Source organism: Hylaeus volcanicus, chromosome 3 (assembly GCF_026283585.1).
Source record: "Hylaeus volcanicus isolate JK05 chromosome 3, UHH_iyHylVolc1.0_haploid, whole genome shotgun sequence".
Classification (NCBI taxonomy): Eukaryota; Metazoa; Arthropoda; class Insecta; order Hymenoptera; family Colletidae; genus Hylaeus; species Hylaeus volcanicus.
This window is the reverse complement of record NC_071978.1, coordinates 20,757,937-20,776,593: the sequence shown is the minus strand read 5'-3', so window position 1 is coordinate 20,776,593 and position 18,657 is coordinate 20,757,937. Positions and strand designations below refer to the sequence as shown.

Below are 18,657 nucleotides of genomic sequence, written 5' to 3'. Positions count from 1 at the left end.
GACTCGTTTGAGCGAAAGACGTTCCATCTCTTCTCGTGTCTCTTTTTTGCATCCTCGCGACCATTGTTTGTGGTTCTCTCACTTGTCGTGACAACGTAAGCGTCCAATCAAGCAACTTGATTGGTTAATATTTAATTTAATCAATTGGCGTCCGATCGGAAGGTTAAGCGTGCACAATGGCCTGAAATTTAAAAAAGAAACTCTGGTTTCCCCGGATCTATTGGTCGAACTGCCTTAGACGCGACGTTATTAATCGTTTCAACAGATCTCGATGATTTGTTAGTACATAATTAGTTCGAGAAGACTGTGCAAATGACTAATAGCGTCACGTCTTAAGTAGGATTTGCTAGATAAGCGTTATTGGCCGTTTAATAAGGGAGTAGCTGGAATCGATATCATCTGGGAAAGATGCACTCGAGAAACTTCCAGCGACGATGGTTAACGAACGTAAGAATTACAGGAGCGAGACTTTTTTCAGGAATAATTAACCCACAACGCCCGCGTTGGTCTCATTAAAAACGACAGGCAAGACTTGGCAGGCAGGTATCTGTTTAATCCGAGAAAGTCACCGTTTGCTTTCGTCTCTAGTTTTTCTCTTAATTTTCACGCATGGCAAGCGCTCGGCCAAAGCTCGCATTGTAACAAGGGAAACGAAAGTGACTTACAACATCCCTGGCGAATGTCGTTCAGAATTTCCTTCCATAGACGTATATGCGTCTTCGTTACTAAATTTAACCCTCCAATTCAATCATCTAGCTGTGTTGTACTTGCAACAACCTCAAACCTCAATGGCTTAGCAATTTTCTAAGCAGGTCCAACACCTTGTGTCTGTTCCAGTTGTTTTGTCCAAATTGGGAGACTTTTCTGGAAGACTCTAATGTATCCGCGAATAAGAGTTGGATTGTTTCTCGGACAACCATAATAAGAAGAGCGTACCGGTCAATTTCGATCCGAAAAATTTCATTGGTGGGCGTTTATCTTCTTTCGCAACGACGTGCAGACTGCCGTAGGTCGGATCTCTTCGTTTCGCTCATTTTCACTCGGTATCGTTGGAGGTCAATGAAATCGTAACGACCTTTCTTACTCCATTCTTCCATCGTGCGTGAAAAACGGCAAGGAGTAACGACCGTCAGGCGATTAATTCGCAATTTTCTGGACGTTAATTCGGCGAGAAAAAGTGACGACCAGTCACGGGGGTGGGAGGGAAAAAAAATATGAAAAACGCGTTGGTGCTCCACGAGAGGGAGAACGCGACTTCGAAGAAGCGCGGACGACAGACGTCGCGGCGCCTTCGCGTCGAAGGATCTGCGTAATTCAGCATTTATCGTCGCAACCGTTACGTCGCGTTCACCGAGTATATCGACGAGCGTTGCGAAAGATAACGCGGATTTTCCTCTCGGTGCCACTACCCTCCGCTTTCGAACCTTCCGAACCAATTCATTTATTTCTAAAAGAAAAAAAAAAGGGTGGAAGTTTCGCTGTAGATAAACAAGCTTTTTTGAAATTGAGCCAAACGAGTCCACGTTTTTAACGATCGTTGCGTGTACTTGTTAGAACTCGAAAGTGTTACTCTGCAGCGGAAATGTTACGTAGCGATCTCATCGTCTCTACCCTCAGACTTTACGGCAACGGAAAGAACAGCGAGCGGTTCAAGGTGAACGAGAAAAAGCTCTAACATTAGTCGTCGTTAATTTGCGATGTACTCTAAAATCTCCCAAAGGAATAGTTGAATATATATATATATATATACATTCTAAACGTCGTTATATCTTTCAATCTTTGTTTCACTATTTTAACGCCGCTCCTTTCGAAAGTACAAACTCGAAGAAAGCGTAACAAAAAATCGCTTTCTTCCAGGACACGAGGGACGACCATTAAGAGAAAATTTTAATAAGTCCTCTTGCTCGAGGGTTGGAACGAAATTGTAGCTTGTACGAGTGTTTGATTCCACTTGCAGGAGGCTGCAAACCCTTGAGGACATTTCTGCGAAGTAATAATCTTAACGTTTATTGCGTTCGCGATGGCTGTTAATAGTTACGTAAGACTCGTAATTTCTCTTTTCCTGCCCGAATCACCCTCTACCTCCTGCCACCCACGAGTTAAATTTAAAACTCGTTCAGGAACTTTTGAAGCTTCATTAATTAATCGCGATTCCGCGTTTAGATATTTCTTCGTGGCTACAACGTTTACGTAATCGCGAATTAATCTAGGAGTAATACCACGGGATAGAGAGACTTGTCTTTGACGGAAACGTGACGTCGTTCTCTGCTTGGCAAATAGATTTCTAATTCGAAACGAGCAAAGAACGAGAAGTGATCCTTCGATCATACATCGGAAGATCCTGGCGTCTTCCGCTCGTGCGCCCTTCTTCCGATTTTTTATCAGTCTAACTGATTATCTTTGCTTCTTAGTTATGGGACCTTTCTGCCCGATCACGTCCAACGCATTAGAGTGATTAATGAACTATTGATTTAAAACAGTGGTACACTTTGATATGGGAACGAACGTGCTTTGAATATGTGTATATATAATTTTGTATCGTCCTAGTGGCTAGTAGTATAAGTAGTATAAATAGTATAAGTTCCTAATTTTTGTGTCTTTACTAAGTCCGACTCAAGGTCTCCAAAGGAATTTCGTGATCCTTGATTTTCGTCTTACTTTGGCATGTAGAATTACGTCTTGAAGGTTCGGACACCTGTTGCAGGGCACCCTGTGCGGTTGCACCAAGTGACAGAAGGGTGCATCGGCTCGTATACCCTTATGATATTTACACCGCGAACTCGTTATGTCGTTTTACAAGTATCCTGAAGAGGGTTCGACGTGAAGCAGAAGCGTTTGTGTATCATCTTCTAAATAAATAGAATAAACCCTTACACCTCCGAATTTTCCTTCTTGGACGTCTTTGCGAAATTAAAGAAGGCTTCAAAACAAAATAAATTTTGTTATTCAGTCACTTAAAATTCTACTCTTAACATAAAATTGAGAATTGCGTGGCTACAATTTCCTGAAAGAACATCAACTAAATGTCTCTCTTGTGGAATAGCGAGAAATTCTTTTCCGTTCCTTCTTTCCTACAGAAATAATATTTTCACTCCCATTAAATTCGACAATGGAATACTGCGAGCCCTGAAAAGTGGAAGTGTGCTGATTGTACGCTAAAACGTTACAGTGTACAGTCGGTTTATCCTGCCTCGGGCAAGCTGGGTTGCATTAATGCACTTTTCGATGCATCGCTGGATGAAACTACTCTGCTGAGCAGAGCTTACTGCCTCGATCGGCCAGATTCAACCGAATAAACTTTTCGATACCCGTAGACGAATCGTTGTAACTACGCCCGTTACTTTTCCATCTGTAGTTGTACGTTTCCCGAGTACAAGACTACATTTTACACGAATTTTTTCAGGGAACAGTACCGCGAGGGGATGGAGAAAAAATAAACAAAACGAAAACATGGGAGGAATATTAGAGCAATTCTTGGTGGTGAGTTTTCTTGCTGAAATTTGATGATTTTGTATTCTCACAAAGATATGAATATTGGGAGACTCTCATAATTCGTCGGAATTATGAAAACGATAGCGATAGAAAATAACAGAACCGAAAATTGCTTTTATCGATACTGGTCCTTTTTTTTCTCAGCATCGCCAATAGAGGGAGAGCAGCGGAGTTCAAAAGGGTAAGCGAAGAAGGGGATGGCGAAGCTTTTGCGTAGGTTGTTGGCGCCTAGACGAACACCCCTGACTTTCACAGATTCTTGTCCGAGAAGAATCGTGTGAGTAATAGTAGAGCATAATTTTACGGTTTGAAACCGATGGCGTCACGTTCGGCCTCGTTTCTTTGTTTTTTTATTGTCATCGTACACGTTGAAAATGACTGTGCAATTTTTTCCATCGATTCTCACGCGATACGTGGTAATTTTTTAATTTGCGTATCCGGTGAAGTACTTGTAGGCGCCTGATCGTCGACAATAGTTTCAGTTTCGGTCAGACATGGATCCAATATGATTCTAACGATAGATAACGAATAAAACGTTTATGTAACTTCATCGAGTAACTTTCATTTTTATCTATATAAAAATTATTTCTCGATTTTTGGTTCCGCTTAACCATATATACAGAGAGTTTATCGTTGGAAACGGTTGCGTCATCCTACGTCGTCAATAATCCTTTAGCTATATTCTCGTTTTATAAATCTATGGCTATGCAATCTACAAAAGGTAGAATTGAGAAATATTCTACCTTAGACAAGTTTTATTAAAATATCTACGATCTAAATCGGATATTTTCTTAATAAACAAAACGATATCGCGATAAAACGCATGGTTGGGTCTAGAGATCACGGTTTCGAACGGGTATTAAAATACACGGGTACACGGGACACGTGTACCGTGTACTAAGAGATTACGAACACGGATATTTTTAATACACGGGTACCCGGGTATTGAAATACGCTGACACCCGGATATCGAAGTACACGGGTGCCCGGGTATCAAAATACACGGATATCCAGACACGTACACGTGCATCGAAATATACGGATACGCATGCATCGAATTATTCGGGTACAGTATCCAATTATTCTTATATACAAACTTTTATGTAACAAAAGATTTTATTCTAAAATAATGATCCTTATGAATTTTGAAAAAATTGATAAGCAATAAAACAAATAAATAAAGAAAATATAAACATAAGTCGAATAAATATAACAGAATAAATTTTTTAGTGTAATTTGTAAAACTTTATTTATTAGTTAAAATAACTGTTCAAGTCAATGTGCGTACCCGTGTATTTCGATGTACGTGTACGTACCTGGATATCCGTATATTTAGATACCCGGGTACCCGGGTATTTCGATACACGTGAAGTAGGGATCTCTACATGGTTCCGACATCTATGTCCTATCTATGAATTTTAATCCATTTAGCCTACGTACTTCACTTTTTTCTTAAATGACATATACGCAAACATATTAAAATGCAATGATACGTAATTTAAAAGTAGTGATTCGTAAGATTATATTTTGTTCAGTGAAAAAAAACTCTGTAAACAAAAGTCGTGCAACTGGCGGGAGAAGCTCATTGGTTCCTCGTGTCTCCAGTCAGCAGTGTAACGTAGAATTGACGCATAGTAGATCGATAAACATGTACTTTTATTTGAATTACCTTATCTTTACATATCTTTTTCTTATTGACTCTTCTACTGCAGAACTGTAACTAATACATGTGAATCTTGTATAACCTATAACCTCCATTGCATCTATATCTTCTGATTGTAAGTTCAGCGTCTTTTCAGTCCTATCGCAAGTCACCTGGCTTGATTTACAGGGATTTTTTCTCATTGAACGAAGTTTAATAAAGAGTAATTTGTTGATTGGATTAACTATATATTGTGAAGTTTAAATAATACCATCTAACAATACTAAAATGATAGATGACAATAAAGATGTAACGGAACTTTGCGACTTAGGTTTACGCGGTATAAAAGCGCGACATCTCGCGTCAGAGTTGCGAAACGTATTATTCAAGTCGATCGTGTTCATACGTACCCAAAACTACGAAAATGAGACAGAGATAGAAGAGTGAGAAAGATATAACGAGAATCCGCCATACTGAAAAAGACAGAAAATAAATATTGAGTCAGAGCGAGAGAATAAAATACAAGAACCGCAAGAACAGCAGAAGTTAGAAGGGAAAGACTGGGAAAGACAGAGAGCAGGAGAACAACTGCTTCTGCTAATCATCGTTGTAGCAAATTATCCGATATTTCACAACACTGATTACAACCAACGTTTCATGGTGAATACTCTAGTTTTCCTTCCCTTGAACATATCGTAGTGTTTGATATTTTAAATTCGGGTCGATAGTTCATGTGAATTTTACAAAAAAATGTCGTTCGTGATGGATATTTTGTTGCATTGATGGCGTGCCTCCTTGTTTTTGTAAAGGAATAACTTTCAACGAACAGTTCGATTGTATGTTGATGTTAAATAAAATGAAATAATTTATGAAGTTCTTGCTCGAGAATTCTGTGAATCTGTTGACTTGTACGATCGTGGAAAAAGATATTCACGACGAAATATTGGAGCACTTCATTCTTGCAAAATTATTTTTGTTTTTATAGCATTTCGTTCACAAATGTATGGTGTGACAAGTTATTGGAAACCTGTTTCAGATGCCTAACATCAAATTACAAAGTTCCGATGGTGAAGTTTTTGAAGTAGATGTTGATATTGCAAAATGTTCAGTTACCATAAAAACTATGTTGGAAGATCTGGGAATGGACGAAGATGAAGAAGAAATTGTTCCTCTTCCAAATGTTAATTCTGCCATTCTTAGGAAAGTAATACAGTGGGCAACTTATCATAAAGACGATCCACCTCCACCAGAGGATGACGAAAATAAAGAAAAGCGTACTGATGATATAAGCTCATGGGATGCAGATTTTCTGAAAGTAAAGAATGAACCTTTCTTTTGCGCATTATGTTTCAAAAAATGTTGGAAAAGTGATGTGTATAAATATTTGATTATTTTCATTGTAGGTTGATCAAGGAACTTTGTTTGAATTAATTTTGGCAGCTAATTATCTTGACATTAAGGGTCTTTTAGATGTAACATGCAAAACTGTTGCTAATATGATAAAAGGTAAAACACCTGATGAAATCCGGAAAACATTCAACATTAAGAATGACTTCACGGCATCAGAGGAGGAACAAGTTCGCAAAGAAAATGAATGGTGTGAAGAAAAGTAGAGATTAATGTTCACGAATATTCAATATTTTGATTTATTATATTAAACATCCAGTTATAACGATTTAAAATTGAACAGATGATGCACCTAATGTATTATGTTAAAGGATATTTTAAATAATAGTCTCATTATTTTCACTAAATGCACCAAATACTTGCTAACTAACATGAATAGATTAGTATTTTAAAAATATCAAAAACCACATTTATGTGTGAGTGGTATGTTAATCTTAAATTTTTTGTATAACATTAAATAGTACTATTTATCGTGTGTAGTAGGAATTACAGAGCAATTCACATTACTGTAACATTGTTACCTTTGCTTAGTGGTATATAAGATCTGCAAATTCTGTTTTGTCTGTATAGAATATATGTTCAATTTCTACTTTTGGCGATTTTATTTAAGCAATCCTCCCATGAACGTGTAACAAAGTAATAATAATAATTCCATATAGTCACGGTAATGTAAAGCAATAAATAAATTTTAGGTTAGTTACAAACATAGAAAGAAAGTTGGAAATTTGAACGTTATATACGATATACTTAACAAGAAAGGTAAGTGAAACCTTTTTTGCCCTCATTTAATTACCAAATGATAAACAATAATACTGAAAGACAGTTCAAATCACCTTTAATCAAACTTCAGGTACTATTAGTACTACTAATATTATTGGTATACTGTGATTAATATTGAATATTATAATACAATAGAAACGTTTATTATCTGAATTAGTGATATTTTCTTTTAATCTTTATTATATCGTATAATGTTGGTACCGTAGAGGTTAACAAGACTGCTTATACATACAGATAAAGATTTCGAAGTATAAACAGTGTTATCAAATGTTATCATGTATTATATGAAACGATTGTCGCTGGTCGGTAACTTATTTAATTCTGAGATATATTAATAAACAATATTTTCTTAGAAAACTTGTGGTCAATGATATTTTCTAGCACATTAATAAAATAAAGGTTATTTACGAAACTGGAAATATTAAACGAATAAAGCATGCAATTAGTATAAAAATAATTTGTTGAACGATCTATTTCTCAATTAAAAATAATAATAATTCTTTATTCAAGCCATATGTCTTTTATAATTTTATCTTGTGTTTTTTTTGTAAAATTCTAGTGCTGAATTCATACGAATGAACAATTTTTGATATCGTGTGTTGTGGAAGTGTGTGCATCATTTACTGCACAATGTTAGATGGATCAAACAAGACACAAACTGTCTTGTCAATCCAGCAGCAGTTTAATATCGTACAGAAACTGCATAACACATGTAAATGGAACGACCTTGACAATGTAGCAATAGAATACCATGACCTAGAAAAAAACATCTATATAAATTATAGAGAACTTTTTGCTGCAAAAACTATGCTTTTTGATTTTTTGAAATGCATAGAATGCAGTGAATTTATTGGTATCAATTATGATGTTCCTAATTATTGTGTTGTCTCTTTGATGCTTGGGTAAGGATTCAAAAGTAACACTATATTGCAAATGTTAGTAAATACAAAAGATATAAACAATGGAAACTTTGATTATTTCTATTTTTTGTAGGATTTTAACTAGTAAACACAGTTTTGTGAATATACCATCAAATGTAACAGAATATAGAAATTTACAAAATTCCTTGCACATACATTATTTATTTTGTAAGCAAATAACAGTTGAAGGAGATATTCTAAAGCAATTCTCAATACACAGTGAATGTATATACTTTATAAAACTGAAACATATTAAACAAAAATGTACACAAAACCTTGAACCAAATTATTATGCTTATGCTATTACTACTTCTGGTTCAACTGGAGCATCAAAAGTTGTTAAAGTGTCTCATGCTTCCATAGTACCTAATATTCTAGATTTAAGCAGAATTTTGACTATAAACAGTTCTGACAAAATTGCTCAAATTACTAGTTTTACATTTGATCCTAGCATCATTGAAATTTTTCTTGCTCTCTCAAATGCTGGGACATTGTTTATGGCTTCAAAGTCATTGAAAAATAATACAAATAGGTAAATAAATACGATAAAATATATATTATTGCCAGTATTATTTAAACATAAGCATCTTTTGCTTTCAGATTCTTAGATGAGACTTATTATAGTAAAATTACTATACTGCAAATGACTCCATCAAGTTTTTTGTATAGTTGGACAGTTGAACGTTTAAAAGCCACTATTTTAAGTAATGATACCTCTCTTAGAGTTCTCCTTTTAGGTGGAGAACCTTTCCCTAAAATAGAGTCACTTCTTGAAGCTAAACATCCACATAATAATACAAAGATTTATAATATTTATGGTATCACTGAAGTATCTTGCTGGGCTAGTATTAACGAAATTGTAACAACAAATCTGCAAATTAACACACATTGCTTAGGGCAATTGTTATCACAAACCATGTTTCAAGTTAGGGATGAAAAGGGAGAAATAGTGACAAATGGTAGAGGCTTTCTTCACATAGGTAACTGTTATTTAGTGTTTTCATAATGTAATTATGTTGAAAAAAATATCTAAGTTTTATGTATTTACGTACAGGGAGTAATGATAGGATTTGTGTAATAGATCACGAAAGTACTGAAAATTTAGTACCACCAATATATCGCGACACGGGCGATATAGTTTATGTATGTATATATAATGTTGCTAAATATTTTCCATTTCTAATTGTACATCTATTTCAGATTGATGAAGGAGGTAGTATATTTTATAAAGGTAGAAGTAACAGTATCATAAAAAGATTTGGAAATAAAGTAGATTTAACAAAATTAGAAGAATGTGCTTTACAAGTAGATTTTGTTAAAAATTGTTATGTACTATGGGATGAAAGTTCTAACAAATTACATTTGTGTTTAGTTACTAACAAAAAAATAAACCACTGTCCCAATATGAATATTGATATAGTGAAACATTTACACAAATTACATCCATTGTATAGGCCAGACAAAATTCATTTTTTAAAACATTTTGAGTATAATTCTAACGGAAAAATCTCTATAGAATTTTTAAAAAAATATATCGAAGAACAGATGAATAAAATCACAGACAATGTTGACTTCCAAAAATGTGAAAACCTATTTCGATCCCTCTGGAAAAATAGTCTAAAATGTGAAAACAATGGATTCGTACAATCGGGTGGTACATCGATAATAGCGCTTCAAATATCACATACTTTGTCCAATGAAGTGAATGTAGAATTTCCTGAAATCATCGGTATGCTTCTGAATAATGCTACTGATGATGATTGTCTTAGTTATATAAAAAAAACTTTATCGAATAATCCTAAAGACAAAACAATCAACCATTTGGAATATCATTCTGATAATAATCAAACAGTATCTTTAGTTAACGCCACCACGAATGTAGAAAGTAAACATTCGAATTCAGTGACTATGGCACCTGAAATTTATAAGTATCAATGGCATAAGTGCAGGGGACAAATACACAGTAGTACAACAATTACAAACGAAAATCTTAAATTACAATATAATATAATTTCAAAGATCGAAATAATAAAAACGTATGATTTACGAAAATGTGTAGATGCATCCCCAACTGTATTTCACTATTCAGAGTAAGTGTAAGTTCAACAAATTGTATGAAGCACATTCTATAATTTAATGAATGATTGTTTTATTTAGTGGGAAAACGTATGCAACAGTCGGTTCCCATTCTGGTCTTCTTTCTACATTTTACTTAGAAAAGGAAAGTTGCATTCCTCCATTTACGATAAAATTACCTGATAGAATCGAAGCTTCGGTTTTAATTTTAGACGATTTTAGGGGTATAGTAGGTGAGTTTTTTAATACGCACAAAATTTGTCTACGCTGCTGAATCTCCTCTCTTGCAGGATGTTATGACGGCAATGTATACTGTCTAGATTTAAAAATGGGATTAGTTATCTGGAAGTATCAGACAGGTGACGTCGTAAAATGTTCCGCAATATTTTGTAAACAACGGAAGACAGTATTTGTCGGTTCCTATAATCATCATATATATTGTCTCGATGTGAAGGTACATACACGTATTTACACCGCGTTTTAAGAGCCTAGCTGATATGAAATTTCAATTTAGGATGGGTCCCAAATTTGGAAAGTTAAAAGCAGTAATGGAAGTATTAGTGCTTCCGGTTGTTTACATTCTCGATCGAATTCCGTCTTATTTGGAACTTTAGACGGCTCTTGTTTAGCTTTGGAACAGTTGTCTGGAAAAATACTTTGGAAACATAAAATGACGGATCCTATTTTTGTTGCACCCGTAACGCTAAATAACGGGCTCGTCTTAATTTGTTCTGTAACAGGATTACTGTCATGTTTCGATATCGAAAATAATGTTGAGGTAACGAATACTATCTCAAGATAAGCTGCACAAGAAACACAAAGAATTGTTTTGAATTTATGTTTTGTCTTTGTAGATATGGAAATACAAAGTCAATGGCAATGTGTTCTCGTATATTGTGAAGCATTATGATCAACTTACAGGTTGTGAAAATATTATTCTGGCTAGTCAAAATAAGACAGTGTATTATCTGCAATCTACAGATTCAAGTTTTAGAACTGAGCCTACTTTAAAATATGTATTGAACCTTCATTCGCCAATTTTTGCCACTCCCTGGTGCGAAGGTAATATTTTATTTATAACATGTACAGATGGTACTCTATACATTTATAACTTTACGACAAATAGACTGCAAAAGGTTGAAAAACTTCCTGCCGAAGTTTTTTCATCGCTTGTAGCTGAAAATGATATCGCAGTCGTTGGTTGCCGTGATAATAATGTATATGTCCTAAAACTTATTGGCGAATAAAGATATTATTTATTTTTTATTCGATGTTTTCTCTATTGGTTCATAATAAAGTAGTTAGGAACAACAAAGTAATGAAATTAATACAATATCGTTTGTTTATTTTTTACGACTGTCACATTACAGTTACGTGAATAACACTTTAGATAATGTAATGGTAGAACATGTATCCGCCTTCCAATGAATTTCGTATGTGATGCAAATTCGCGGTGCGCTCACGGTTTTAAGCAAGAATGCAAGCAAAATCAAAATTCTGAGAAATAGCCAATCGCTCTTTAACGAAACATTCTCGCATACATAAATGCAGACGTATAGCAGTTCCAAAAACAATGCGTATCCGTGCATAATTGTCTTTTTCCTTTTTGTTGACGCGCCCTCTTAATCGATGATTGTGTCATAAATATTGGACAAGGAAATTCTGGTTCTCAAGCTCACATAAAATAACAACGTTTCAACGATTCCATCATTTCTATATTCTCATTCTTATATATCTGAGAATGAGAAAGAATATACATATATCTATTTAATTTATATTTAAATGCTTGGCCGCTTTTTCAACCTTCTTTTTCCTAATAGTTCGACATAGATTTCCTCCTGTAATAATTCTTGTTACAGGCAATTGTTCTTTGCGAGTGCTTTAACTTATGCATATTTACTTTGCGTTTCCGTTTAATATACATATTTAAAATTTTAAATAATATCAGAACTAAATGTGCAGAAGTATGACGTACTTTCTAATTCTAGGTCGCGGCATGCTATTTAGATACTTGCGTGTAGAATTCATTTTTTTTTTAAATTACCTCTAATCTTGTACCTCGTGTTGTAACGCATTTTCGACTACTGCAAATAGCAATACAATTATAGGTTTCTTTAACATATACAATCTCGATAAACAATATCCTTGTTTGTTCCTTTGATAGTGAAAATATAATACATTTATAAAGTCGCGATAATTAACGTTAATACGTTTATCCTTTAAAAAAAGATCAGTTACGATAAATGCATAGATACAGATGGTGTATTTTTTTTAAAAATCTGTTCAAAATTTGTGGAAAATGTTCGAATGACAAACGGTACAGGTTTAATATCGATTATTTGTGAAAAATGTTGTATCTATGTACGTATTTTAGACGAAAATGCAAAAGGGGATAGTAAATGCAAAAGTAGAATGAGATTAAAACATAATTGAAAAGTAAAATACAAAGAAGAATGCCTTTGTTTTGCAATTCTCCGTGAAAGAGAATCTAGAATTATTAGGCATCGATCTACTAGCAGATCGCATCTCCACCGAGACTCGGATAAACACCAACGTGTCAGTAGGTACGCGTTAAATTACGTTGCTCACTCATTTTCCTTTCTTTTTTTATTTCATTCTGGATGAACTAGTTTCGAGAGTAACCAGTCTTGGTAATTGTATTACGGTTACTGGTCTTCGTCACCCAAGTTTTGTTTTACTTTCTCCAAGTCGAATTCTTCGCCAGTGGCCCGCTTGAATATATCGAGAACGTCTAAACAAGTGGTTTCGAAATGCGTTGTGGCATCGTAACTCGTCGATATGAAGATTTGACTATTCAAACCATCGTCGGTTGGCTCCATGTACTCTGATACTGATATGAATTTTTGTCTGATCGGGCCGAGTAAATCCAAGCCAGGCTTAATCTCAATTTCTGGGTTTTTCGTTTCAACCGTGGTAGACACCATTGCTATGAACCATCCCTTCGCCGCCACTTGATGAGTATGGGATACTAAAGATACATAGATATCGGAATTACGGTTAACCTGTGGGACAAAATACATTTGTGATTAGTTCAGCCATCTTCGAAACACCAAATGCGATCAAAGTGTACGCTCGCTTACTTGTTTCTGCGGAATAATAATTTGCGTTGAAAGAGCATCTCCCGTGTTCGGTATAGGATGGTCTAAGAGGCAAATGCATCTTATGACCTGACCTACTTTCTTTACACGATCAGGTACATACGTAGGATCACAAAATACTTGTTTGCATTGAGCTATCTCTTCGCCAGAACGCACACCAACAACCTGTGCCAAGAATCAATAATCAAGTTCAACTGTAGATCGAATAGATCGTTGCTTAAGGGGGTATTATCGACTAGAAACTTCAAAAATTCGATTTTTTTTTTGCATTTTCTTATCATTTGGGGTTTTGAGAAAGTGCCTCTAAAATATTAATTTGAAATTCGTAGAGCTCTCATAGTTACAGAGGCTTAGAGGCTGTTCACCAGTATTAGTGCTTAATGTATAGCAAACTTTAAACGCGTTTTTCTCGAAACGACATTTTTCAAGCCAGGCGCACGTTTTTCTCAAAAACTATTGGACCGACTGACTTCTGATTTACACACATTTCGAGGGCACCATCACCTATGGTCTGAACTAGAATTATACCGATAGCTTGAATATTTTAGCTCTGCTCTCATATTTTAGTTGACAATTTTCCGGGAAAATTAAACCTTAATTTTCAAACAGCTGCGATTCCGATAAAAAATTTAGTACTTACTTAATTCTAGTTCAGACGATAACTACATTCATATAGATTGAAAAAAAAGTTTGTTTTTCTGTCTCAGACGACTAGAACCGCCACAGCCTGTACGCCCGATTGAACGAGCGTCTCACGCCACAACCTGCATAACAGCGTATAACTTGTATAGATTTCAATGAAGTATTTCATAAAAATTTGTGTTATTAGTTGAAACGTGTTTCATTATGCATAAAAAACCCTGGTACTGTAGGTTTGATAGTTTTCGCAAAATTAATTCCTAAAAATTACTGAAAAAACAAACTTCTAGACGATAATACCCCCTTAATTACAAAAATGACCTAATTCTTACTTTTCCGTCCTTTACGACAATTTCGTCGATCGGTTTGTCCAACATGTACGTTCCACCGTAAATGGCGCTGAGTCGCGCAAAACCTTGAGGAAGTTCGCCCAATCCGTACATAGGATAGAGATACGGTGATTTTCCATAACGTGCTAAACTATCGCTGTACAATTTAATTCTTCTTATAGTAGTAATTGCGCGTTGGCTTATGTAATCATCATCCCTGAAACAGCGAGATGTTCATATTCAATCATCATCAAATCTCTAACCCAAAGGGTTAACATTACAATCCTTTAAAAAAAGTTCCTTACCTATAAAGTGCTAGCGCGTGACCCGTAAAGTCTTGGGTATTTTTGTCGAGATTGAACTTGTTGTACAAGGAGCTCATGCTACTGTTGAAAGGATCGAAACCGTCCCACGTCTCGGGTCGGTCCTCTTGCATGTTTTGCACCCACATCAGAAAACTGCGGAAGCGTCTCTTCTCGAAGAGTCCCATCAAATCGCTGGACAGCGCTTCCTGTTGATCTATCGGCACCTTCGAGATCTTCCCAGACTTGTAAACGTACGATCCCTCGACGCATTTGAATTCCAGGTACCGTGTCACGCCTGTATGAATTAGAAGCTTCACCAACAAGCCGTTCGCCATCAGGAACTTGGGAATCAAATCAACGTTCCACTCGCGGCCACGGCCGTAGCTCTCATCCGGTGGCGGGGCCTTGAATTTCCTAGATAACGCAAAAATATATTTACGTGATAATAAACGCTTGGCGTCGATCCATTTCGAAAGTCAGCTTTAACACGACGCGGTTCTATGTCGAAGGGAGGCTCGATAAAAATTTATTAAAATCGAAAATTTGTATTTGGAGGGTTAATTTGTATAACACTAGGTTTTCTCTTTAACATTTTTGTTTTAATAACAATAATTATTAACGTGAATTTAATGAGAATAAAAGAAGATTGATGCAGCGACCTCCAAACGTTTTTTAGTAATTTATGAAGCACCAGCAATCAAGTAGAAAATTTCTCATTTACTCTGATGGAGTAAATCCTCTGGAAAGGTTAATGATGCCCCCCTACGTCGTTCTAAACATAAAACTGCTGATAAAGCGAATTCTAAAGATACGATGCTGTAATCTGGTGCTTATACATATGTTTATAATGCGTCGAAGTGGTGCTGATCGATCTCCGTAGAAGTTGGACGAAGTGCCTAATCGGATAAAAATATTCCATTATATCACCGTAAATCATTCGACGTTGGAAAACTTAAAACTGGTCCCTTGGGATAATTCATTTATTTTTAAAGATCGAAAAGAATTTTTGCGTCATACGCGAACCTTGTCTGTGGATTATCGATGTCATTAAATTTATGAAAACTGTGTATATTGACATAGGGGGTGCCATACATTGCTCTGTACTCTGAGATAAGTTATGCGGTGGAATGGACTACCGAGAGACGTTTTGCAACAACGTTCCATTTTTCTTTTGGCATCCGGTGTTACAACACGCAGTGGCTTTCCACGTTGTTGTCATTTTTCAAGCGTTCCTCGAATAGGGTTATACAGGGTGTCCCAAAAATGTTGTAACACCTTGAAAGGGGTGATTCGGGAGTTGATTTGAAACAACTCTTTCCTGAGCGAAAATGTTGTCCGAGGTTTCGTTGAGGAGATATTAACAAAAAACCCCGACCAATCAGAACGCGCGTAGAGAAGGCTACGCACTAGGCGGCCGCGCTCATAGGCTACCGCGGCCGCTCCACCAGCATACTCGCGCTCTGATTGGTCAGTGTTTTCCGTTAATATCTCCTCAACAAAACCCCGCACAACATTTTCGCTAAGGAAAAAGTTGTTTCAAATCATCTCTCGAATCACCCGTTTCAAGGTGTTAGAACATTTTTGGGACATCCCGTAGACGAATGTAACGTAGACGAAGCAACGATTACTGTTACAACAGATGGATAGTTTAGAATAGTTTAGATGCGTGTTACAGTTTATTGAATGCAGCGGGATACCCGATAACTGCCACTCGGATGAGCCCAGAAGTGCAATACATGAACGCGTTATCATTTTCGTCCAGCAAACGGTAGGAAAATTACATTATTCTGTTATCTTGTTCGTAATGTTATTACTGCTAATGAAAAATGATCTGCAGAAACGGCAAAGATGCATGGAGTTCGCGTAACGAAGTCCAAGCGGTTACGATTACAAAGAGAAAGTTGACTTTCGAAAGACACCCGAGCAAAGAAAAATTGCATGTACATAATGTCTTCGATAACTTATAAACGATATATAATTGTTTATCCATTGCTATTAAGTGTAGAAATTGGGTTTTATTTATCATTCACTGTTCGAATGAAATGCTCCCTCATCCTCATTTCTATACAATTTTTTGCGTTTTTATTATCTCGAGCTTGCGTAAAGACCCGACATATGTTTGATTCCACAGGAAGCGGATTAAGGATGGCATACCAGTAACGGTACATTTACTATTCGGTTATTTAATATTTCCACTTCGGAGCATTTCGAGCGTACAGTAATGCAATCTTTAATCGAAAATTTTTCTTTTTCACGTTGGCAATATTAATAGTAAACAAGTAAATAGCAAGATTAATAGTCACTTGTTTGAAATGAAGATTATATTTATCCTCGTTTGTTCGAATCTAATCTATGTACAGTTATCCTAGATTGCATTGTTGTATATTGAAAAATCCTTAAATCAGAAGTCAGACTTTATCTAGATAAAGAATTCAAACTACGAAGAAAAATAAATAGCAATCAACCCCTTACTTAGTAAATAAAAGTTATAATCTAAACGGTTGCGAATAAATCGTCAGTTTCATGTCATCTATTACACAGATGAAATTCTGTTAATTCCTGACTATCCGAGTAGTTGATTAGGTTTTCCAACTCGTAAGCCTTAATTATAACTTTATTCCTCTTTAATGTCAGCAGACGCTCGATCGTGATTCAGACCAGCAAACACATGTTTGGAAGAAGTGATTGACAAGAGTAGCAAAGGTGGGGAAGGTGCAAGGAAAAAGTGTCTCGAAGAGAAAACAATGCAGTGCGCCAATTCTGTGGCACGAAACGCCACAACTGATTTTGCCACGTTCGACCGAACGTGCGTTTCGCGGGGCGGGCCCCTCCCCCTGACCGTATCGAGTGGCATTCTAGCCAATCTTCTCGATGGAATCGTTTAGAAAGGGATGAAAGTTTTGAGGCGGACCAGACTGTAACGACGCATTATCGCGAGTGACGGTATACGTCACGCTTCGTCTCGCGATACGCTTGACGGAGGAGCTCGAACGCGAAATACACGATCAACGAGAAACGCATACCCTCGCGGTAAAATAACCCGAGAAGGAAAAATCAATATTTGAGAAGAGTCATCGTGTCACGTTTCGTCGATCATGATTTCAGAGGGATACTCTTCTATGCCAGGGATAGTCATCGTTCGACTTCGAAACAGATCGGTTCGTGAATAATCCGTCGCGATTTCGGGGGACTTACGCGAACAAATCTTCTAGTGGCGTGATGGAGGCGGATTCACCGCCGTAATACTTGTTGCGGTCTACGTGGAGCACTCTTTTCCCACTGACCGACAGCATACCCGAGAGTATGCACTCCTTGAGCCCGGTGCCCAGAACGATCGCGTCGTATTCTTCATTCATGTTGCCGGAGATGCGATGGAATCGAACACAGCACCGAACTGACGATATACGAACACCTCGCGAGTCTTATTTCTCGGGAACGCTATGCGAATACAGGGAAACGTTAGCACACGGCCACGCGACTGCCAACTCGAACGACTATTATGCCGGAACGGAAGACCTCGTTCTTTCGCTCGCTACCGATGACGGAGCTGCTGGTGAAACGACGATGGTGGTGGTGTTGGTGCTACCACTGGTGGAGCTACCGCCGCCTATGACTCTTCCTACAGTCCGTTTACCGAGAAGATGAAAACGAGGTAAACAAAACCCAGCGACTGCGACACGGTGAACCAATAAGATTCTAACGACGTGCCGTGGTTCGGATCGTTTTCATCTTATCGATGAATTGATAACAGGTTCCTGTGATTCACCATTTTACAATTCGTTTGCATATTATAAAAATGACGATAACACGACAGATTTCGGAAGCTGTGTGAACTTGCTTATCTATCGATGGTTGTGAACCGTACTATATTCATCTCTAGGTTGCTTTGAAACATATGCGTCCATTTTGATGTATATATTTGTTCGATTTGACAAGCGTAAACGGTAA

The 18,657-nt window shown here is 36.6% G+C and overlaps 3 protein-coding genes and 1 long non-coding RNA gene across 10 annotated transcripts; 2 read left to right on the top strand and 2 right to left on the bottom strand.

Moving 5' to 3' along the window:
- Positions 1-5,573: 5,573 nt before the first annotated feature.
- LOC128873077 (S-phase kinase-associated protein 1) lies at positions 5,574-7,130 on the top strand. Of its 2 annotated transcripts, none has more exons than XM_054116348.1 (3): positions 5,574-5,794; positions 6,171-6,449; positions 6,538-7,130. In XM_054116348.1, the coding sequence occupies exons 1-3, from the start codon at positions 5,792-5,794 to the stop codon at positions 6,745-6,747; spliced, it is 492 nt and encodes a 163-aa protein (XP_053972323.1). In that variant the 5' UTR covers positions 5,574-5,791; the 3' UTR covers positions 6,748-7,130. The 2 variants fall into 2 exon arrangements, with proteins under 2 accessions (XP_053972323.1, XP_053972324.1); XM_054116349.1 differs by lacking the exon at positions 5,574-5,794 and adding an exon at positions 5,815-5,970.
- A 30-nt stretch (positions 7,131-7,160) lies between these two features.
- Positions 7,161-12,348, top strand: LOC128873075 (beta-alanine-activating enzyme). 5 transcript variants are annotated; one of them, XM_054116346.1, is made up of 10 exons: positions 7,161-7,300; positions 7,881-8,223; positions 8,315-8,773; positions 8,842-9,221; positions 9,296-9,384; positions 9,442-10,331; positions 10,399-10,550; positions 10,608-10,771; positions 10,832-11,095; positions 11,172-12,348. In XM_054116346.1, exons 2-10 carry the CDS (start codon positions 7,952-7,954, stop codon positions 11,562-11,564), a joined length of 3,063 nt encoding a protein of 1,020 aa, XP_053972321.1. In that variant the 5' UTR covers positions 7,161-7,300; positions 7,881-7,951; the 3' UTR covers positions 11,565-12,348. The 5 variants fall into 5 exon arrangements, with proteins under 5 accessions (XP_053972321.1, XP_053972317.1, XP_053972320.1 ...); XM_054116342.1 differs by having other exon boundaries at positions 9,296-10,331; XM_054116345.1 differs by lacking the exon at positions 7,161-7,300 and adding an exon at positions 7,358-7,391 and having other exon boundaries at positions 9,296-10,331.
- On the bottom strand, positions 7,731-10,629 carry LOC128873078 (uncharacterized). 2 transcript variants are annotated; one of them, XR_008456317.1, is made up of 4 exons: positions 10,497-10,629; positions 9,930-10,156; positions 8,956-9,112; positions 7,731-8,077 (listed from the first exon to the last, which is right to left on the bottom strand). It is a non-coding gene; the product is annotated as an uncharacterized LOC128873078 (long non-coding RNA). The 2 variants fall into 2 exon arrangements; XR_008456318.1 differs by lacking the exon at positions 9,930-10,156 and having other exon boundaries at positions 10,497-10,611.
- LOC128873076 (rab GDP dissociation inhibitor beta) lies at positions 11,634-18,284 on the bottom strand. Its single transcript, XM_054116347.1, has 5 exons — positions 17,905-18,284; positions 14,710-15,123; positions 14,408-14,621; positions 13,419-13,601; positions 11,634-13,340 (listed from the first exon to the last, which is right to left on the bottom strand). The coding sequence occupies exons 1-5, from the start codon at positions 18,063-18,065 to the stop codon at positions 12,984-12,986; spliced, it is 1,329 nt and encodes a 442-aa protein (XP_053972322.1). The 5' UTR covers positions 18,066-18,284; the 3' UTR covers positions 11,634-12,983.
- Between the last annotated feature and the right edge of the window lie 373 nt (positions 18,285-18,657).